The sequence below is a fragment of the Colletotrichum gloeosporioides genome (genome assembly GCF_011800055.1).
Source record: "Colletotrichum gloeosporioides strain Lc1 chromosome Unknown consensus_69, whole genome shotgun sequence".
Classification (NCBI taxonomy): domain Eukaryota; kingdom Fungi; phylum Ascomycota; class Sordariomycetes; order Glomerellales; family Glomerellaceae; genus Colletotrichum; species Colletotrichum gloeosporioides.
The window spans coordinates 1-19,923 of record NW_025544714.1 but is presented as its reverse complement, the minus strand read 5'-3'; the positions used below and the strand labels follow the sequence as shown (position 1 = coordinate 19,923).

At 56.2% G+C, this 19,923-nt stretch overlaps 4 protein-coding genes across 4 annotated transcripts; 2 read left to right on the top strand and 2 right to left on the bottom strand.

Moving 5' to 3' along the window:
- Positions 1 to 2,841: 2,841 nt before the first annotated feature.
- Positions 2,842 to 11,106, bottom strand: GCG54_00010801 (Highly reducing polyketide synthase azaB; the record flags this gene model as incomplete). The annotated part of the gene is made up of 3 exons (XM_045410717.1): positions 2,842 to 10,242; positions 10,344 to 10,642; positions 10,782 to 11,106. Coding segments are annotated over 3 exons (8,025 nt in total), but the record flags the coding sequence as incomplete, so codon positions are not given.
- Positions 11,107 to 11,900: 794 nt separating this feature from the next.
- GCG54_00010800 (Cytochrome P450 monooxygenase tenB) lies at positions 11,901 to 13,532 on the top strand (the record flags this gene model as incomplete). Its single annotated transcript, XM_045410716.1, has 1 exon — positions 11,901 to 13,532. One exon carries the CDS (start codon positions 11,901 to 11,903, stop codon positions 13,530 to 13,532), a length of 1,632 nt encoding a protein of 543 aa, XP_045260281.1.
- A 900-nt stretch (positions 13,533 to 14,432) lies between these two features.
- GCG54_00010799 (Hydrolase FUB4) lies at positions 14,433 to 15,636 on the top strand (the record flags this gene model as incomplete). The annotated part of the gene is made up of 5 exons (XM_045410715.1): positions 14,433 to 14,530; positions 14,590 to 14,689; positions 14,830 to 14,939; positions 15,044 to 15,308; positions 15,385 to 15,636. The coding sequence occupies 5 exons, from the start codon at positions 14,433 to 14,435 to the stop codon at positions 15,634 to 15,636; spliced, it is 825 nt and encodes a 274-aa protein (XP_045260280.1).
- A 131-nt stretch (positions 15,637 to 15,767) lies between these two features.
- On the bottom strand, positions 15,768 to 19,001 carry GCG54_00010798 (Cell wall acid trehalase; the record flags this gene model as incomplete). The annotated part of the gene is made up of 3 exons (XM_045410714.1): positions 15,768 to 18,354; positions 18,432 to 18,713; positions 18,817 to 19,001. The coding sequence occupies 3 exons, from the start codon at positions 18,999 to 19,001 to the stop codon at positions 15,768 to 15,770; spliced, it is 3,054 nt and encodes a 1,017-aa protein (XP_045260279.1).
- Positions 19,002 to 19,923: the final 922 nt, after the last annotated feature.

The window sequence follows — 19,923 nt, the reverse complement described above, 5'->3', positions numbered from 1 at the left end:
AGGTCATCGCGACAGGGGTGTCGAAGGCCTCATCGGACGAGGTGAGAGTCAGAAAATCACCGCAACATCCCTGTCTGCTGTCAGCTACATAATCAACACCTCCGGTTCTTAACTTCCTCCGGAGCATCACGGGGTGGAAAGACAAGATGAGTTAGGCAGTCGGGAGGAACCTAGCGAAAAAAGAAGAAGCAGCAGAGTGACGAGGGTAAAATTGAATGAGAAAAGGACCCTGCAGCCTGCACCAACAGGCTGTTCAGCAGAGATGCAAGCTGCCAAAGTCCCCTGCCACCCCATGTCCGCTCCACCGCTCTAGGCTCCTTGGAGTCGAGTCGCAGTGAGCCCAGAGCCACCGATTCGGCCCGCATGTCACCGTCTCTAAACCAAAGAGCGGAAGTCATTCGCCAGTTGGTGCGGCCAACCGCGCTTCCCTCACTTGCCTGAAGGTCGATGTGGCGGGTACTCGGCCTGGTGTTCCGTGTTTCCTCGACCGCTGGGTTCAGCCCTGGAGATGTTTCTGACGACATTTATCCACCCCAGCGACTCATGAAGCACCAACGAACAAGCAGCACAACAATGTTAGCAAGGTGCTCTTCGGATCTTTCATTCTTCCATCGGGGTCGTCCGGCCGAGTCTCGGCTTTGTGTGTTACTCTTACAGTCCTCATCGTCTCGACTTGAGACTGAGCTCGTCGTCTTCATAGTTTTCATCATGACCGTTCATATTGCCAGGCCCCGGTGAATCGTGGCAAGGGTTAATGCATTTTTAGCGTGTCGTATTGTCGTCATTGATAAACTTTCGCAAGAAACAGACTCGCGAGAATGAGAGGAGAGTCTGGTGTTGGTCCCATACCAGGTGCAATGTCATTAGTGTCGCATACTCGAAGGCCCGAAGAGGAACGCTGAAGGAACGATCAGTTTCGAGAGTTCCTTCATCAAGATTAAGGTATTACGGATGCACTGTTACATAAGTGCCTAAGCTGTGATCTTGCGTAGGGCGTTGCAGCCACTGTTTGACTAGGTTGTGGCGCATTTCGGTACGTATAGACGGGCTGCAGCCTAGAATCCTTGGCGATCAACATATTGACGACTTCCCCTTTGTGTCGACACGTTGGCACAGTCACTTTCTTTCAACTTCCTCCCATTATAGAACAACTACAAGACGTCAACATGGTGCATTTTCCCGACGAAGTTTGGACGCTCATCTTCGGTCACCTCGAGTTTGACACTCGGGGACCTGATTATACAGATGACAATGAACCAGGATCAGAGGGCCTTGCAGCACTGTCACGGCTATGCCGCACCTCATCTCGATTTCTGCGGCTTGCTCGACCATTTTTGTACCGCAGTCTGCCCTTATCCAATTGGAGGCTTCACGAACATCTCTTGCGCACACTTCATCAAAATCCACACCTCGCGCGGAGTGTAGAGAACGTCACCCTAGGCGAGGGCGTCTTCAGCCGCGACGACATCACGCCACTCCTTTTGCCGTATTACTCGGAGGCCTCAGCGCAGTCCGATGCGAGGTCTGCCGCTATTGATGCGGCGCTCAGAGTCGTGGCCGATGGCGAGGAGTGGCAGGAGGGCGTGCCTGATCTTTGGTTCGCCCACTGTGCCACCATTCTGCCCAACTTGAAGTCGATAGAGTACGCGACTCGAAGCTTCGACACGCTATTTCCGGAGATCATCACACGAGCAGCTAACCAGGGGGTCAATGGAGCCGTTGTGGAAGGCCAAGGTCCAGATACGGTAGGTCTGGAGACTCCGTCGGCATCACAGACTCAGCAAGATACGACTTCAGCTACAACGTCGGAATCGTCTCTACCCCTGACAAAACTTGAAGAGTTCCGCATCAGAAATCAAGACACTGAGTTGGCCGTCCGTTTGGTAAACTACCAAGACTTATTCCTCCTGCCACAGCTTCAAACGTTTCGCGGCTGGGCTGTTGAACTCAACACCAGGCTTGCATCAAGTGCTCAGACACCACGAAGATTGAGCTCTTTGAGGTACGCACACTTCATAGATTCTCTCGCCGACGCCGACGGTATCTGCGACCTCCTACGCACATGCCCCTCGCTACAGACGTTGGAAATCACCTGGGGATCATCTACGGTTGGAGACAGCACGCTCGACTTTGACCATCTCGGCAGGGTTCTGCGCGAACACGGAACAGGCCTGGTAGAGTTGGATTTGGACTGCTTGGAATGTTTCTCGTTCGAAGAGGCAGAATGGAGCGGCAAGATTGGTGACCTACGGGGCTTGCAGCACCTGAAGCACCTGTCGGTTCCCGAACCCATCATGCTTGGAAGAGAGGATGATCTTCTTCCCAGTCTGTCCAACGTCGGTGACAGTGACGAGGAAGAAGAAACTGCGGACGAAAATCCGATTTCGGAGGATAGTCTGGAAAGCCTTCTGCCGGACTCTCTAGAGACCTTGCGTTTCTACAGCGTGTATGATGAGAATGATTGGGTGCGGAAAAGTATCCAAGGTGTTCTTTCTAGCCAACGGCTGAAGCAGCTCGAGGAGGTGCAGTTGGATGATTGCTGGCGATTTAACGTGAAATGGGACAAAACTGGTTGGCGAAGCAAGAAGCTGAAGGATACGGGTAAATTGATCTTTTATAAGTGACAAAGAAGCTAATGAAACCGCTATAGCAAAAACCTGTTGAACAGGAAGAAAGTCGAGGTGACACTAGCAATCTCAGCATTTTACAATTCATTGTTTCAGTTAATACGATGAGCCTGGCCCTCCGAAAAGCTCAAATCCGAGTGTTCATTTTTTCTGTATCTCTTGATGTTCTCCCCTTGGTAAGGACGACAAGACACGGATGACTTGTTGCTAAATACTAAGGGTCACTTTTTACATACTTGCTTCCTCTAGCTATTTCGCCACTCAAAACCTCCATGCTCTTGTTGCCCATGATCTCCAAGACGGAAACCGAAGACCCGCACTCGCTGGCAAGGTAGTTGCGAATCTCCATGGCCACCAGCGAGTCCACGCCGTAGACGTGAACCGGCTTGCCAACGTCAATATCAGGCTCTGGGATCCGCATCGTGCGGCTGATCCTCTTGACCAGCGCGTCGCAGATGATTTCCGCTGCCTCCTCCGGGCCTTGGGCAGACTTGAGAGCAAGCGTCACGGACACTCCCCCGTTCTGATCCAATGCGCCGTCCGCTGTGGCCCCCGACTCGCCGCTCGCCGACCGTAGCTGTCGGAACAGTGGCGACTTGATGAATGTCGGCTCTGGCAGCCCGCGCTCCTTGAACACGGACAGCGGTGCCAGGCCCACGCCGATCTGGGGCTCGGCCTTGCACCCCGCCCGGTCTGCGTCGAGGTGGAACTCGATCAAACTGAGGAATTCGTCCTCGCGGATCCCGTCGTGCGCAAAGAAGAAGAGCGGATTCTTGTTCAGCGTCTCCTGGTTCTCGGCGACGAAGCCTACGCTCATGACGTTGCACAGATCGATGCAGGTCGCCGCCAACCCCTTGGAGCGCCGGTATATCGCAAGCGCATCCTGGAACGTGTTGCCCGCCGCGTAGTTGGACTGACCGCGGTTGCCAACAAGCCCTGCCACGCTGCCCAGCATCACGAAAAAGTCCATGTCCGCGGGCAGATGCTTGTGAAGGTTCCACGTGCCTTGTACCTTGGGGCCCAGGCACTCTTCCCACTGCGCGTGCGACATGAACTCGAACGCCGAGTCGCGGAGCTGCATCGCCCCCTGGATCACGCCGGCGACGCGGGGGAAGCCCAGCCGTGTCAGCTCCGCCAGCGCCGCAACCAGCTGTGCTTCAACGGCCACGTTGCACTTGAGCGCCGTCGCGCGCACGCCCATGTCAGCCAGCTCGGCGAGCAGCTGGCGCGTCGTCGCGGCCTCGGCACCGCCGCGCGAGAGGAACACCAGGTTCTTGGCCCCTTGCGCCGGCCCGGCCATCCACTTGGCGATGGATCGTCCAAGTCCGCCCGCGCCGCCGGGCAGCAGGTAGGTTGCGTCGGGCCTCAGGCGCGTGGGCGCAGGCGGCTTGGGGACGACCTTGACGAGGTCCTCGGGATGCGCGGCGAGGACGACCTTGCCCATATGCTTGCCCTGCTGCAGGATACGGAACGCCTCTTCAATCCTGCCAAAGTTATACACGTTGAGCGGTCTGCAGGCGTGGAGCTTGCCGGCGGCGTGCAGGTCGACGACGGAGCGCATTATGCGCGAGGTCAGCGGCCGCGCCAGGGTGGCTATCTGGGACAGGTCGACCGCCGTGAAGGTGGCACATCGGCTGAAGGGGAGCATGTCGATCTTGCTGTTGGCCATGATGTCCCGTTTGCCAATCTCGATGAACCGCCCGAACATGGCGATGCAGCCAAAGGAGGCACGCAGCGCCTCGCCCGAGAGGGAGTTGACAATCACGTCAACACCCTTGCCATCCGTCATTCGCATGATGCCGCTCGTAAAGGACAGGTCACGGCTGCTGAAGATGTGGTCCTCGGCGAGCCCGTACTCATCCATCAGCAGCTGCATCTTCTCGCGCGACGATACGGTCGCATAGACCTCGGCGCCCAAATGCTTGGCCAGCTGGATCACAGCCTGACCTGTGCCGCCCGCTGCGGCGTGAACGAGGATCGTCTCGCCCGCTTTGAGACGCGCCACCTCGTAGAGACAAAAGTAGGCCGTCACAAAGACGACGGGAATGCTGGCGGCCTCTTCGAACGACATGCTGTCGGGGATCTTGGCCACGAGGTCTCGGGGCGCCCTCGTACGCGTCTGGAGGCAGTTGTTATCGCCGTTCCAGACGGCCATGACACGGTCGCCGACCTTGATATCCGTCACTTCGGCGCCGACATGCGTGACGACGCCGGCACCCTCGTAGCCGAGGATGTTGTTCGCCAGCTCGCCCATGGCCACCATGACGTCGCGGAAATTCACGCCCGCTGCCTTGATCTCTACCTGGACCTCGCTGCCACCGAGAGGCTTCTGCGCGCCCGGCCAGTCGATGAAGTGCAGCCTGTCCAGGTTTCCCGGCCCGGACGTGTGGAGCTTCAGGCTTCGACTCGGATCGGCACCAAACGCCTCCAGCCTCGGCTGGAGCACAGTCGTCCTCTGTGCGATGAAGTCGTTGACGGGGGGAGCGGCGACGATGCGGGCCGTCTGAATGAAGCCACCATGGTCATGACCACAGCCGACTGGGTTGACAAGGTAGTCGGCATGGCGATCCGGTGACATGAAAGGTCCGCCGAAATGATGTTTGAAGATCTTGACTACGTTGGAGGCAACGAGCGAGGCCTCGGAAGAGGGCAGGTGCAGAAGCAACAGGTCCGAGCCGTCCAGGTCTCTCTCCCAGCGCACCGTACGAAGAAGGCCTGGTATCATGGCCATGTGCGGGTTCTCGTGTGGGTTGAGGGTGAGCCACAGCAGCCCTCCGGCCTTGGTCAGTAAGTCGCGCAGCAGCGCGAATTCGGCCTCGCTGAAAGACGACGAGAGGAAGGGCGCGGTGGCCTCCATCGTCACGATACAGCATGTGTTGGCCAGTTCGTGCTGGGTCAGGTCGGCGAAACGAACGACGCTCACGTCGAGCTTGGTCACCTGTGACACGGCCGAGGCCACAGACGTAGCCAGAGACACGTCCTCGGGCGTCGCGGGCGCAATCACAAACACCCGGCGGAGAACATCGTCCTCGTCGAGCTGTTGCTTGCTGGTGGCCTCATCGTCCGGCGGACGCGTCGCCACAACCATGCTCTGCACGTGGAGCTCATCCTTCTCCGAGTCCTTGAGCTCCAAGACGGTCTCGGAAAAGCCAGCATCGCGCAGCACCCGCTCCCACCCCTTTCCGTCCAACAGCGGACCCCAGGGGCGGAAGTCCTCCTTGGCAGCCCACCAGCCTGCAAGCATGCCGAACACCAGAGGAGACTCGAGACACTGCAGCTCGGTCGTTTCCTGGAGGAAGAGTTTACCCTTTGGTTTCAAAAGGCTGTTGACGCGGGTCATGGTCTTTGTGATGTCCGAGGTCGCATGGAGACAGTTGGCCGCGATGATCAGGTCGTAAGAGGCCAGATCAAAACCCTGCTCCTCGACGTCTCTGTCAATGTCCAACGTCTTGAACTCGATGACGCCGCCAGCCTTCCACTTGCTGAACTTGGCTGCGGCACTCTCGAAGAAGCTCGGGCTGATATCTGTATACGTGTATTTGAGCAGCCGGGAGTCTCCGATGATGCGGGTGCCCGTCGGGCAGATGGCCTCGAGGATGCTGGTCGTCGTCCCGCCGGTGCCGGCACCGATTTCTAGCACCTTGAGATCCGCGCCGCGCTTGTGACTGAGCGTCCTGGCATACTCTCCCATCAGGGCGTGGATCTTCTGAGTTCCTATCGCGACCCGGTAAACGCGCTCGAGCAGATCGTCCATGCCGAACAAAAGGTGCAGTCCGTCCACCTCGCCGCGGAGAATGGGTGCAATGTTGCGCCCCATTCGACAAATCATGGACGCCTCGGGATGGCCTGTTGCCTCATACTCGGCAAGGAACTTGTTGCGTGCCGCGGCGTCTTCCACAATAGCCGACCACGAGGCCACCTGGCGGAGTGCCTTGTTGTTCTTGTAATCATCAGCGACTAGGCGCAGCCAGCCTAGATATTTCTTCAAATGTTCAGGCAGCGCCTTTTCGTCCGCGAGCGGCCGCGCCTCAAGGTCCCTGACGGCCTCGGTGATGCAGATGATGCACGCCAGCTGTACGTCTCCGAGCTGTTTGACGGCGCTCTCCTCGAGCGCCGGCGTCTCCAAAGGCTGCAAAACTTTGCGTATGCAAGCCTCGGCCTCGCCGTTTGCCTCCAGAATGTCAATGTCCGGCTTCCAGTCTAGGTTGAAGCAGATTTCACGCCTGTTGCTGGCCGCGTCCCCAGCCGCCGTGCTGTGCTGCAAAGGCACGGCCTCGATGCCGCGCATCACAACCCTGACCGGCCTCTCGGCGCCGAGGTCGGTGCTCCAAGCGGTGATGTCGGCCTCGGCCTTCTTGTGGCCGACGCGGCTGGCTGCGGCGTGTACAATGAGCTCGGCGCCGGTCCGGGCCTCGATGTCGGCGCTGACCCACACGCTCCGCATCGCGATCGGCACCATGGGCTCCGTCAGCCGTTCCGCCGAGGCTTGGAGGGCGAAGATGAAGGACTGCAGGATGCTGTCGAAAACGGGCGGGTGGATCACGGAAGCGGCGAGCGCGTGGCTCGGCATTGCCGCGGCGATGTCCGGGATGCGGATGGTGGCAAGCGACTGGCCGCTCGTCTTATTGTCGTTGTTGGAGTTGGAGTGCATGCTGGCAACGTTGCGGAACAGGGGCCCGAATCCGAGACCGATGCGCTCGAGCTCGGCGTACCGGCTTGGGAGAAGCTCCGTCTGCGACACGGCGCAGGCCTGCGTCACGGTAGACAGCAGCTCGCTGAAGTGGCGTTGGCGTTCCCTTGCCTCACGACCGCCGTCAACCACGCCCGTGGCGGTCTCGGCGACGGTCTCGGCGGCGATCTGCCCGCGGCTGTGTTCCAGCCAAGTGTCATCGTGGGCGCTGAAGGAGGTGACCTTCCACTCCCACCATAAGCTGCTGTCTGACTGGCGCGACTCGGAGACGCGCTTCATCGAGAACATGGTCTCGGTGTGTTCGTCCTCGCTGACCTGCAGCGCCCGGGAGATGCTCACGTCGCGCAGGTTGAAGCCGAGCGGCACGTCGCCCTTGTCGCTGTACAGCTGGCGCACGGCTTCGATCGCCATTACCAGATATGTCACGCCGGCGACGATGATGCTGTCCGTGACCTTGTGATCCCGGAGCCACGGGACCTCCGACACGCGGAGGTGGTTGCGCCACCTCGGGGCGTCCGGGTCCCAATCCCGAACGGGAGCGCCGAGGATATCGTGCCGGGCATGCTTGCGGAACCGCCACGCGCGGCTGGTACGTGATTCTAACCAAGAATACGTCTCCTTTGAGTGAAGGAAAGGGTAAGGGGGCAAGTCCACCAGCATGGCCTCGCTTCCGCCGCCGTTATTGTTGACCTTGGCCAGGTCGATCGGGAGGCCTGCCGCGGCCAGCGTGCCAACTGCGTGCAGCGTAGTGGCGCACGCGTGCTTTCCGCGGGTCAAGATGGACACATATCGCAGGGCCTTGTGGTTCGGGTCGTTGAGGACGGCGTCGCGGGCAGCCGCCTGCAGCGCGCCGTGAGGGCCGATCTCGACGAGATGCGACACAGGAAGCTCGGCGCCGCCGCCGACCTTGAGCTGCTTTTTGGCGACGTTGGAAGTGCACAAGGCCACGAGCGCCTGTGAGAACCGCACCGGAGATACGAGGTTCTGCACCCAGTAGTCGGCGTTGGTCATGTCGCTCGCCGCTATTAGACCTCCTGTGACTGAGGACACGACCTGCACGCCGGACGAGGACGACGGTATTCGGTCAACCGCAGGAGCAGCAGCAGCAGCCCGGAGCGTGCCCATCAGCGACCGATACTCGTCGGATACGGGAACCATGTGGCACGAGTGGTACGCCTTAGCCACGCGCAGCTTGCGCGCGAATAGCTTCATGCCGCTCGCGGCCTCCACCAGGGCGTCCACCTTGGCCTCGTCTCCGGAGATGGTGAGGCTGCGGGGCGAGTTGTAGCAGGCGATGACCAGCTCCCCGTCGGCGCCAAGTTTCTCATTGACCTGAGCGATGAGAGGGGCCACCTCTTCGGCGGTACATCCGACAGCCATCATCGCGCCTCGCGTGTTGTCGGCCGCGGGCCTGGCGCTGACGACGCCACGGTAGTAGGCGACCTTCCATGCCGACTCGCGATCCAGAGCACCCGCGGCGTACGCGGCCCCAATCTCGCCGCTCGAGTGCCCAACCACACGCTTGGGCGCCAGGTTCCAACTGCCCAGCAGATCAACCAAGGCGACCTGTAGGACGGTGCATAGCGTCTGCGAGTACAAGGGCTGGTCGACTCTGGTGTCCTCGGCGCTGCGCTGCGTGAGCTCCTCCAGCACGCTGAATCCGCTGCCGAGCGTGCCTGTGATGAACCTGTCGGCCTCGGCGACGCTCGCCCTGAAGACGTCGTAGACAAGAAGCTCGCGGCCCATGGCAAACCACTGTGCGCCTTGACCGGTGAAGATGAAGGCCGCGGCAGGCTTGCTGGCTTTGCCGGGACGGACAGCGTTGGCGGTGATGGTGGTAGGATCGGTGAGCGCGGCAAGGAGGGACGTGGCCGAGTCGGCGGTGATGGCGAGGCGCCAGGCCAGTCGTGAGCGCCGCTCAGAAAGGGTCATGGCGAGCCTGGAGAGATATGCGTCGTCCATCTGGCATGTTCCGTTCTCTCCGGCCTGCTTCTGTAAGTGCTCCGCGAGGCCGGCGACAACCCGCGAGATGCCTTCTTGATCGTTGGCGGAGAAGAAAAAGACCTTGTGGCCTCCTGACGCGGCCTGCTGCGACGAGGTCTTGTCCTTGCTGGGGCTTTCGCTTTCGAGTGCCGCCAATGTTCCCGATTTTGTTGCATGTAAGTCGCGCCTCTTACCCAGACCCAACTTGTCTAGATAGCTCTGCGCATCGTCCAGCACTACGTGAGCGTTGGTGCCGCCAAAGCCAAAACTGTTGATACTCGCCCTCCGGACCCCCGAGGGCCCTGCCTCGAACGGTGTCGGAACCAGGGGCAGCTTGAGGCCCCATCTGTCGATTGGTATCCTGGGGTTGATCTTTTCAAAGTTGGTGTTGGGCGGTATCACCCCGTTTTCCAGCACCAAGACCGTCTTGATGACTTGGGCCATGCCGGACGCCGCCTCGACGTGGCCAATGTTCGCCTTGACAGCACCCACGTACAGCGACGGCCTCTCGGCCGCCCTCGGTCCGGGCCCGGCACGCCGGAAGACGGCGGCGATGGCGCTGGCCTCGATCGGGTCGCCGGCCGGTGTGCCTGTGAAGTGGCCCTCGAGGAAGCCGGTATGGTCTGGGTCGAGGTTGTTGCGGGCGTAAACGTCCCGTATGAGACACTCCTGGGCCGCTTTGTTGGGCAGCGTGATGCCGCCGGTGCCGCGGCCGTCCGAGTTGACACCCGTGCCGCGCAGCACGGCGCGGATCACGTTGCCATCGCGGATCGCCGCCGACACGGGCTTGAGGATCAGCGTGCCCACCCCCTCGCCGCGGCCGTAGCCGTTGGCACGCGCGTCGAGCGAATAGCACTTGCCATCGGGTGACACCATGCCGAGGCCGCTGGCGCGGAACATAAACTCGGGAGACTCGATTATGTTGACTCCGGTGATTATAGACTGTTTGCGGTTGGCACATCAGTTTGACGTGCTTGGGCGGATTGCATGGTTGACCGCCGCCGTGTTTGCTCCAATGGAAGGATCCTGGGGACGCTACATACCATATCGCTGAGCCCAGCGCGCAGGTCCTGGGCTCCTGTGTGCAACGCCACGATGCTGCCTGAGCAGGCCGTGTCCAGAGTGAAGCTGCTGCCTCTCAGGTCGTAGAACCAGCTCACCCGTGCCGCGAGAATGGCCGCGCTGGTGCCGATTGGTTTGTACTTGACAGACAAGTCTGGGTCTTCTTGCAGGATGGAACGCACGTCGTCGGTGAAGACAGCCGCGAACACGCTGGTCTTGCTTCCTTTCACGTCTTCGAGTCGGAGGCCGGCGCTCTCCATTGCCTCGTAAACATTTTCCACTAGAGGTTTTGGGTGGTAAGCCTTTTGATGATGATATTTACAGTTTTCTTCTTTCTTTTGTCTTTTCTTCTTCCAAGAGGTTTGTTTGCAGGCAAACTCCCCCGAACTCGCGCAGTTGGGCTTACACAAATCACCTACTGACTATCCGCTGCTGGAGATCCATTGTTTCTGTCTCTCTGCGGGTGATGTTGAAGAAAGCGGCGTCGAACTGCTTGCCGTTCTGCTCGCCGTCGCGTAGGAAATGCCCGCCCTTCACGGTGTTGCTCCCCGCGCGCTCCTGCGACGGATGGTAGTGTGCGTCCTGGTTCCATCTCGATGCCGGGACTTCGGACCAGGCCGACTTGCCGTCCATCAGCAGATCCCATAATTTCGAGGGACTCGTGGCGTCGCCGGGGAAGCGGCAGGCCATGCCGATGATGGCGATGTCCTCGTCGAGGCCGTGAATTGTTGACCCCATTGTGGCGTCTTGTTGATTTGAGAATATAGTTTATACAGGAGGGTGAAGCACCAAGGTAGCTGGGTACGGAAGGGTATAAATAACTTGTATCCAGTAGTCGAAACCTGGGACATCATACTTCTATGAAATTAGACGGAAATCGGTTGTTAGACGTGATTCCCTTCACATTAAATCGACCAACCATCCGGCATGTAGTGATCCCTTGTCTGTAATGGGCCGCGTTAGCCCAAATGCCCCTCATTCAAACAAACCCCCGCATTGGAACTACTTTGAATTTCCTCGTCTTCAAAGCAGTGTAGTCAAAACTCCACAGCTTCAACGGTCTATCGAAAGATAAACCGGTCTCGGGCCTTCTGCCACACATGACCTCAAAGGCCCGAGTTCCACTGACCAATAAGATCACTTACAACTAAACCCCCCTTCAAATGCAACGCATCCTGAATCGCCAAGCCCCACGGGCACTAGCGGATAACCGATAAAATGCGGTCCCCAAAGGCACCCTGGGCCGACTACTTCTCAGATGTGGGCAACACTCCGCACCATGTTATCACGGCACTGAGTGCTCCATACAGGTGGGGGGCTGTCACGGCTGAAGGAGGCGTATGAGCATTCAATACCGCGCATGTGGGCTGCTGTAGTACATCAGAAGAGGGGAGGGGGGTTGTTTATCAAACAAATATCTGTATCTGTTATATAGCGCCGTCATGCTCTGTCAAGGCCTTCATATCCCGTTCTTGCCCTTGCCGGTTATTTGAGTGTTCTGCTAGGCTTTCGACAACTCAAGTCGGACTCACGCAACAATGCTGTCCGCAGAATGGTTCATACCGCCGCAGGCATTGGTGCCGGCGGTGGTCCTGATCGTATACCTAGTCTACAACTACTTGATCTTCCCAACCCCTCGTTCAATCGCCAAATTGAGATTCCTTAACGTCGAGCCCGGTAAATGGGCGCCGTATTATCGGGCACTCTACCGCAACACCTTGGACTTGAAAAAGACGCTTCGCCTGCACCACACACAACACAAGAATGAGACGGTCCGCGTCCCCATCCTGGGCCCGGGCCAAAACAAGCTGATCCTGCTGCCCTCTGCCGAAAGAAAGTGGCTCGTGGATCAGCCCGACTCCATCGTGAGCATGCACGACCAGACCATCAACCACTTCCAATGGGATCTCGGCACCATTTATCCCACTCGGGATCACAACCAGGTGACCATCCACATCATAGCCACCAAGCTCACCCGGGAGATCGGCAACCTGATTCCAGCCCTCTCGGACGAGCTTGACCTCGCCCTGGCGAAGCACTGGGGCGACGAAGACGATGGCGAGTGGAAGGAGGTGGGTGTTTACGACACGCTGAGGCCCATCATAAGCCAGGCAATCAACCGCATCTTCATCGGGAAGAGACATTGCCGGAACGAAGAGGTGCTCGAAACCGGCTTCTCGTACGCAAAGGTCATTCCTCTCGAGGCGAACCTGCTATGGCTGCTTCCGACCCCGCTGCGTCGTCTCCTGGCGCCTCTGCTTACCTTGCCATCCCGCTGGTGCGAGAGGAAATGGTTTAGGCTCACAATCGGCGAGGTTCGCAGACGGTTGGAGGCCAGAGGCCATCCGCAACAACACGGCACGGGATCCGAGACCGACGGCTGGCAAGACGATGAAGAAGCAGACGAACCCGACCTGCTGAGCTGGTACATTGCGTACGGAGAATCCCAGGGCGACCCGTACCTCCTGGAACCGGAAGTCCTCTCGGCGCGTATCCTACTCCTCAACGCCTTCGCGCTGCACACCAACGTCTTCGCCATCGTGCACATGCTCCTCGACATTGTCGGTTCCGGCGCCGAACAGGGTCCGAAGATTGTGGCTCAGCTCCGTCAGGAAATCAACGAGGTCCGCGCCGCCGATGGCGGGCAGCAGCAAGGGTGGGACAAACGATCGCTGGCCCGGCTCGAGCGGATGGACAGCAGCTTCCGGGAAAGCCAGCGCGTCAACACCATCTTGAGCCTGGGCCCGCTGCGCATCGTGGGCAAGGACGGCGTCACGACCCCTTCCGGCGTCCAGATCCCGCGCGGCTACCAAGTCGGAATCCCGGCGTACTCGATCCACTTTGATACTGACATCTACGGGCCCGACGCGGAGGCATTCAACCCGTTTCGCTTCTACGATAAGCGAAAGGATGCGCGAGGGGCCGGTGATAACATCAAAGGAGCGAGGCAGGCATGGGCCACCACGTCAGCCGACTACTTGTCCTTTGGGGCCGGGCTCAACAGCTGTCCCGGACGTTTCTTTGCCTCTGGGATGTTAAAGGTGCTGATGGCCAACATCCTGCTCAAGTATGAGTTTGAGTTCCAAGAAAAGAGACCAGAGAATCTTTGGTTTGGAACAAACCATATACCGCCGCTCAAGGCAAAAATTAGAATCAGGAGGAGACAGTGAATTTGCAAGACCAGACTAGCAAAGTCTATTTTCCGCAATACTACATAGTACATCCTACGCGTACACGCCCGACCCACCCAGGACCTTAGACGCAGTTCCACGAGTCCATCTCCTTCCAGTTTCACCCACTGAAATTTAAATAACAGCGGTCTACGGAAACATTCAGGCATGGACGATGGATACCATTATCTTGACGTCTTCCAAGACGTACGAAGTACACATGGATTGCTACGCAGGGGTAGCCCTGCCAAGTCTCCCGGACTCCCCAGAGTCCAGATTAATCCATGCAGCTTGACTCCTCGTTTTCCTGCTTGGGAAACTCCAAATTCCCCCCCCACGGGCAACATCTCCCGACGGGATAAGCCATGAATCATGTCATCCTCCGCTCTGCTGTACTTGTCCTGTCACACGTGGTCTTGCGATGTGGGCTTTCTGACTCTCTAATCCACCGTATGGAGCGGCAAATGCGCTTGCGGTCAAACAGCCGCTTATTTCGCTGTTTTTCTTCATCCGGTTTTTCGGCAGTCTCGTATGTAACCTGTATCCTTGTAGTTTGCTACCACGAATGAGACCATGGTGGATCACAGGGTAAGGGCTGAATGCTGGGGGCATTCTGGCAATCGAACACCCCCTGCAGGTTCGAGTCAAGTCTGTTCCTCAGTACAACGCGAGAGAATACATGGGTACTGGGTAATAGGTATTATGTCTTATGGTCGCCATTCCCTGCCGTAATGTTTTATTTGCCATCGCGGCACGGGCAGACAAGCTGAACCAAGTGTAGTATTCTAAATTGTCGTGACTGAGTTCATGCTATAAGCTTAAAACTTTGGATTGCTTGGCAACTACCGTCCTCAAAAGCAACAAAGTCTTTTCCAAAATTGTTCTTGCTAGTATCTAAAGATGCCTATACGAATTTTGTGTCTGCACGGCAGGGGTTCCAACACCGAGGTGGGCAATTTTCATTTGTTTGGCAGCACAGCAATTAACACTACCACTGAGTAACTAATGCTTCGTCGTCCTTGTAGATTTTCCGCATGCAGACGGCTGGCATACGAAGCTTGCTGGAGCCAGAATACGAGTTTGAATTTGTAGAGGGCCGGTGGCCCCATTTGGAGGGGAACTGGTCTCTGCACACAGTCGACTTTTCAAAGTCAAATGTAAGCATTCGGGGCTCAGTCTAATCGAGGCGCTGGGCCTGAAAGCCTTGCCAGGTTCTCTGCTTGCCAAAATGCCTACCTTAGTCTGGCCTCAGAAAAGAAGACATAGCTAACAACTACCGTGATAACTTACGCTTTAGCTGTATGGATTTTACAACATGCTGGACATCGATGACATTCTGGCCACTGAGAACGAGCTGCGTCAAGTGATAGAGGACCATGGTCCTTTCGATGGTTTGCTGGGATACTCGTAAGTCGGCGGAAACTCTCTATTCATCGAAAGAGATGGATCGGAATGATGACACCATCATAATTGATGCTCCCGCCCATGGGGAAAAGTCTAACTTGAACCAGCCAGGGTGGATCGATGGCTGCTCAAATCGCCATCCGACTCCTAATGGAGAACCCATACGCCACACCACAGGAGTTACCAATCAAGTTCCTGGTGCTCATCAACAGCGCCGTGCCGCCTTTCATCATGCCGTTGGATGAGCAAAAGGTCACGGACCTGCCGATTGAAGAGGCGCCAAAGCTGCGGATGCTGTTCGATGTCTTCAAAGCAGATCCCGCCGAACACCTGGACAAATTGCGGCCAGCGAAGCTCGCCAATGGTAGACAGGTAGGCATATAAAGACTGGTCGACTTTGATTGAAATGCACGGTGCCGGCTGACGATATGAAAATCGACCTCTCCAGGCTCTCGTAAATAAAACGCACTACATGACCTTTTTTGACAACACTTGGGATGGCCACCCACTCTACATGCCATCGCTGCACATCACCGGCCTGGGCGATGCCCCCGAGTACGGCCAGCAGCTGTTTGACATTGCCGAACCCAGTGAAGCGGAGCAAATTAAGCATGTGTTTGGGCACGACTTTCCAAGAGGGCTGGATATGAACAAGACGATTGCTAGGGCGATAAGGGCGATGGCAGAGAAAGCTCTATAAGGGGATTGAAATGAGAACTTTCGCAGCATCATTCCATACATGTTACTAGAGTATATCCAGTATAAATCCAATGCCACTCCACCTATACGCCTAAGCAATAACTTCTTCCCATACCTAATCGTGAACTGTATTTATTCACTCGCAGAGTCATCTGCAGCCAGGAGCCCAAACTCGGCAACCGTTGCCCCGGCACCATCGTTAGTCCAGCAGCCTGTAACCTCGAGTTTCGCAAATGCGCCACTCCAAACGGGCTCGGTGAGCGGGATGGTGGTAATGTTTCCTACATATCTCACCACCGGCGAGTCCGGGACCCACGGCTTCGTGATGCTGATATCTTGATCCGCTAGTACCTTCTCGGACTCGAAATCCGAGCTATTCGAAACCGAAACCTTGACGTGCTTTGGCGGCCGCATGGCAAAATCCAGTCGGATAGCCTCCAGAAGTCGCGGCGCCTGGGAAGCTCCCAGGTCCACTACAACAGCGGCCGTGTCGTCACATGTACCGGGCTGCCAAAAGGTGCCTCCGTATCCGTCAGTGGCTGCAAACGCTAGCTCGCCATGCGACGAGGTTGCGCCGTGACATTGCAAGATGTTGCCCGGGACAGAAATCGCGGCATCATACAGCCTATTCTGTACTACAACCGTGTCATTGACGCGTAATAATACCGTCCGCGCGTTGGGATCGTCCACGTCTCGGCCGACGGTGATGGGCATGGCCTCCTTCCCGTACTGGTCCGGCACCAAACCGTCGAAATGAGACGCGTCGCGCCGCGTAATAACAGTATGCGTGCGGTTCATGCGGAAGCTGACGACGGCGCCATTATAATACTGGATGGGTGGCTTGAAGTTCTGGAGCTGCGGAGGGAGGGACGGACTTATCACCAAATTTCGCTGCGTAACGCGTAAGCCGAGAAAGCCCGCCGTGAATGTCTGCAGGAGGCCGCCGTGGCCGGTCAGGAACGGAAAAGCCGGGTTAATGGCGTTCCCGGTCAGAGGATCCAGGACTCCGGGCTCGTCGTCTTGCTGTTCGGAATACTGGTACCAAGGGCCGCGGATATAAGGCTGGAACGATTTGACTAGATATGTCCAGAACGCGCATCCCGAAGTGGCCAGGGAGTTGGCCGTGATGGCATACATGCTCCATGTCATGGCCGGGCCGTGCGGATCCGTGCGGACTGCGTAAAAGTCCATCGCAGCTCGGTATTTGGCGAGCGAGAAATTCCGCCTGTAGTCGTAGGGATAATGGGACAAGATAACGTCTGCCTGCTTGGGGAAGACATCGTTGGTCATGCCCCGAAATTCAAGCACAACGTCGTCATCCGAAGTGGGTATTGACATGTGCTCGAGCTGGTCAAGCCAGTCGGTCTCGGGCGGGATGCCTCGTTCATGACGAGCCTCGGAGGCGAGTTGTAGGAGAGTGCTGACCGCAGTACTAGTAAATGAACCGTCTGCAATCCACATGTAATATTCGTCGGCATCGGCCATCACGTCGATGCCCCAGACACCTTTGTCCTCTCGTCGTGTTAGTATATCGCTGAGGCCCACGGCTACGCCATCGATGACGTCCACAGCCCCGTGCTTTTCAAACCAATTCCTATCGCCGCTTGTGTTCCGGCCCATGGCCATGCTCAAGGCGATATCAGCATTGAGGTGGTACTGGTACATGATGCAGGGTGCAGACATATTATAGCATTGCCCATATCGACCGCTTGTCCATGCATAGAGCATGCTACCATCTTTTAGATTATGCCTCTTTGTGTTTTTGCGAGACTGATCTGCCCGATTAATGCGATACAGCGCAAACTGTCTCGCCAACTTGGGGTGCACTCCTTGGATGGCGGGCGCCACGAAAAGATCAGCGTCCCAGAAAATCTTGCCTCCGTATGTTTGGGAAACCAGGCCGCCGACGGAAAGAGAGTTGCACGCAATGCAAGTGCTTGGGCTCTCGTCACGTGTCGGGCTCCATGGGATGAGGCTCGTGTAAAGATAGTAAGCAGAGGAGATGGCTGTGATCTGCAAGGCTTTTACCACGTCGCTGCCGCTGTCTAATGGGAGCGATCCTGTCGTTGGATCTCTAAAGTCAGCCACAAAGTCCGCACTCATGAGCTTGCCCACTTCGGCGCTATGCTCCTCGCGTAAGACATGATATCCGCGCTTTATGGCAGATGACAACACATCCGAGACCACTGTCTCTGTGTCCGACCCATAGTGCTCTGTTGAGGCAATAGCTGCGTATTTGTAAATCGTTGCGGACTGTAAACCGGATTGTACCCGATACCGCTGCGTTGGGGAAACGTTTTCGGAGTCTGCGTAGGATGAGTTGGCTGAACCCAATGTTGCTGTGTTATCGAAGGCGGAAAAAAAGTCGCTGGAGTATTCGTCCTTGCTCTCAAGGCACAACAACTCGTTTCCGAGCGTCGACGACAGTACATACGCCACGACATGGTCGACTGTGTTTGGTGAAACAGCAGAAAAGACCTGACTGCTGGCTTGATCCACACCTGTCTTGACCGTTCTCGTGCGCAAAGCTGACTTGTGGTCTAGTGAATCGAGAATGTACACGCCGTCGAGGCCCTGCTCGCTGGATATGACCAGTTTCACAGCTGCCAGACGTCTTTCTGCTAGCGAGGCCAAAGATTCGTAGGATACGAGAAACTTCCGGTCGTCTGCGCAGGTTGGAGGGCTCCAGACATACGACCATGTGAGTATTCCCGTCTTACTGGTAGTAGGGTATATCAGATTAGTGCCCATACTATTCTGCCTCATGGAACAGCCAGTGCGCACACGCTTACTTACAAAGACAGCGTCGACTCAAACTCGGTGATCTCGGATACGTCTACATCTCCATTGAGGACACTTCCACATGCTTCAACGAGCAGATCGGTAAAGTGAGGCACGCCGGAGATGAAACTCTCGCCCAGCTCCCCCGGCTCAAGTGTACTAGGCTTGCTGCCCCAAAAGCCCGTGACAGTGGCGAAAGTTGTTCGAGGGTTGCTGTAAGACGGCCATCCTTCTGAATCATTTCGACGGCTACGCTCATAGAATGGCCCCAGAGAACCTTGGGCGAGGCCAAAATAGCTATTCAAGACATAGCATGTACGTATCAGCTCCCGTACACAGCACAACAGGAGCGAACTGCGCCGTCGGCGACCATGATGTTGAAAGATTGTAGTTTACATACCCGTTTGACTGTGGCAACCATGCAGTGAATACCCCTGGCAGTGGCTTGGTAGATTTCAGAGTCCATGCAGCATCATCCCAAGACACCCAATCCGCGTTGATGTCAAAGCTTGCACTCGAGGTTGGTGCTCCTCTAGCTACGCGCAAGGTGTACACACATACTAAGAGTAAAGCTGGGAGGTTCATGGCGGGCATTCGAGGTCTAAAGAGCCCAGCGTTGCATGTCAAAGGTTGTGGATCCTGCCTATCTCTGGTGAGTCGACCAGGTGAAAGTAGCGCCGATGTGATGCATGAGAATCGGACGTCGATGGAGCTGGCGGTTGGGAGAATATAATAAGCGCGTTACTATCGTAGTGCCTGTCCATTCTATAATCCACCTCAACCCACTTCTCCTGTCACATCGGCCCATGGGGCATACGCTTCCCTCTCACCCCCTACGCCACGCGCGGGTTGCGAACGCCCCGATTCTCAGGCAAAAGTTCCGCACTAGCGAAGACAGATTTAAAGTTCGGGGGTGATTTGGGGCATGTGGGGAGTAGATGTTGGAGTGGGTTCCCAGACCGACATTCTGAGTGACGTACTATGTACACGTACATATTATTTGCTTATAGAGGTTGAGGTCTAAAGTATTTATACACTCCTAGTTACCACAGTGCAGTCGCCTTATTATCTAATCTGTAGTGGGCCTTAGCTAGTACCTAGCTAGAAAAAACAGTTATTAAAGCTTATCTACTAGCTTAAAGTGCTTAAATAAGCCTAATAAGCTATCTTATAAAGATATACTAGCTGTAAATAGAGTGATTACTTATAGTATTTAAGCGTTTCTAAGTAATATTCTAATATAGCTTTAAGGACCTTTATATATATATAAATACTTAGTAAATAGACTTTAGTATAAATAAGCTATAGAAATTAATATTTATTATAAAGCTACTTTTTTTAAAACTTTACTAAAGTAATAGTAACTATATGTTAAGACTAAGTTATTTATGAATAGACTTAATTAATTTAAAATAAAGCTATTAATAACTTTATTAAAGAAGTAACTAAGTATATAAGTTTATAAAATTAGATTTATAAATATTCTATTTTAATTAACTAGGTATAT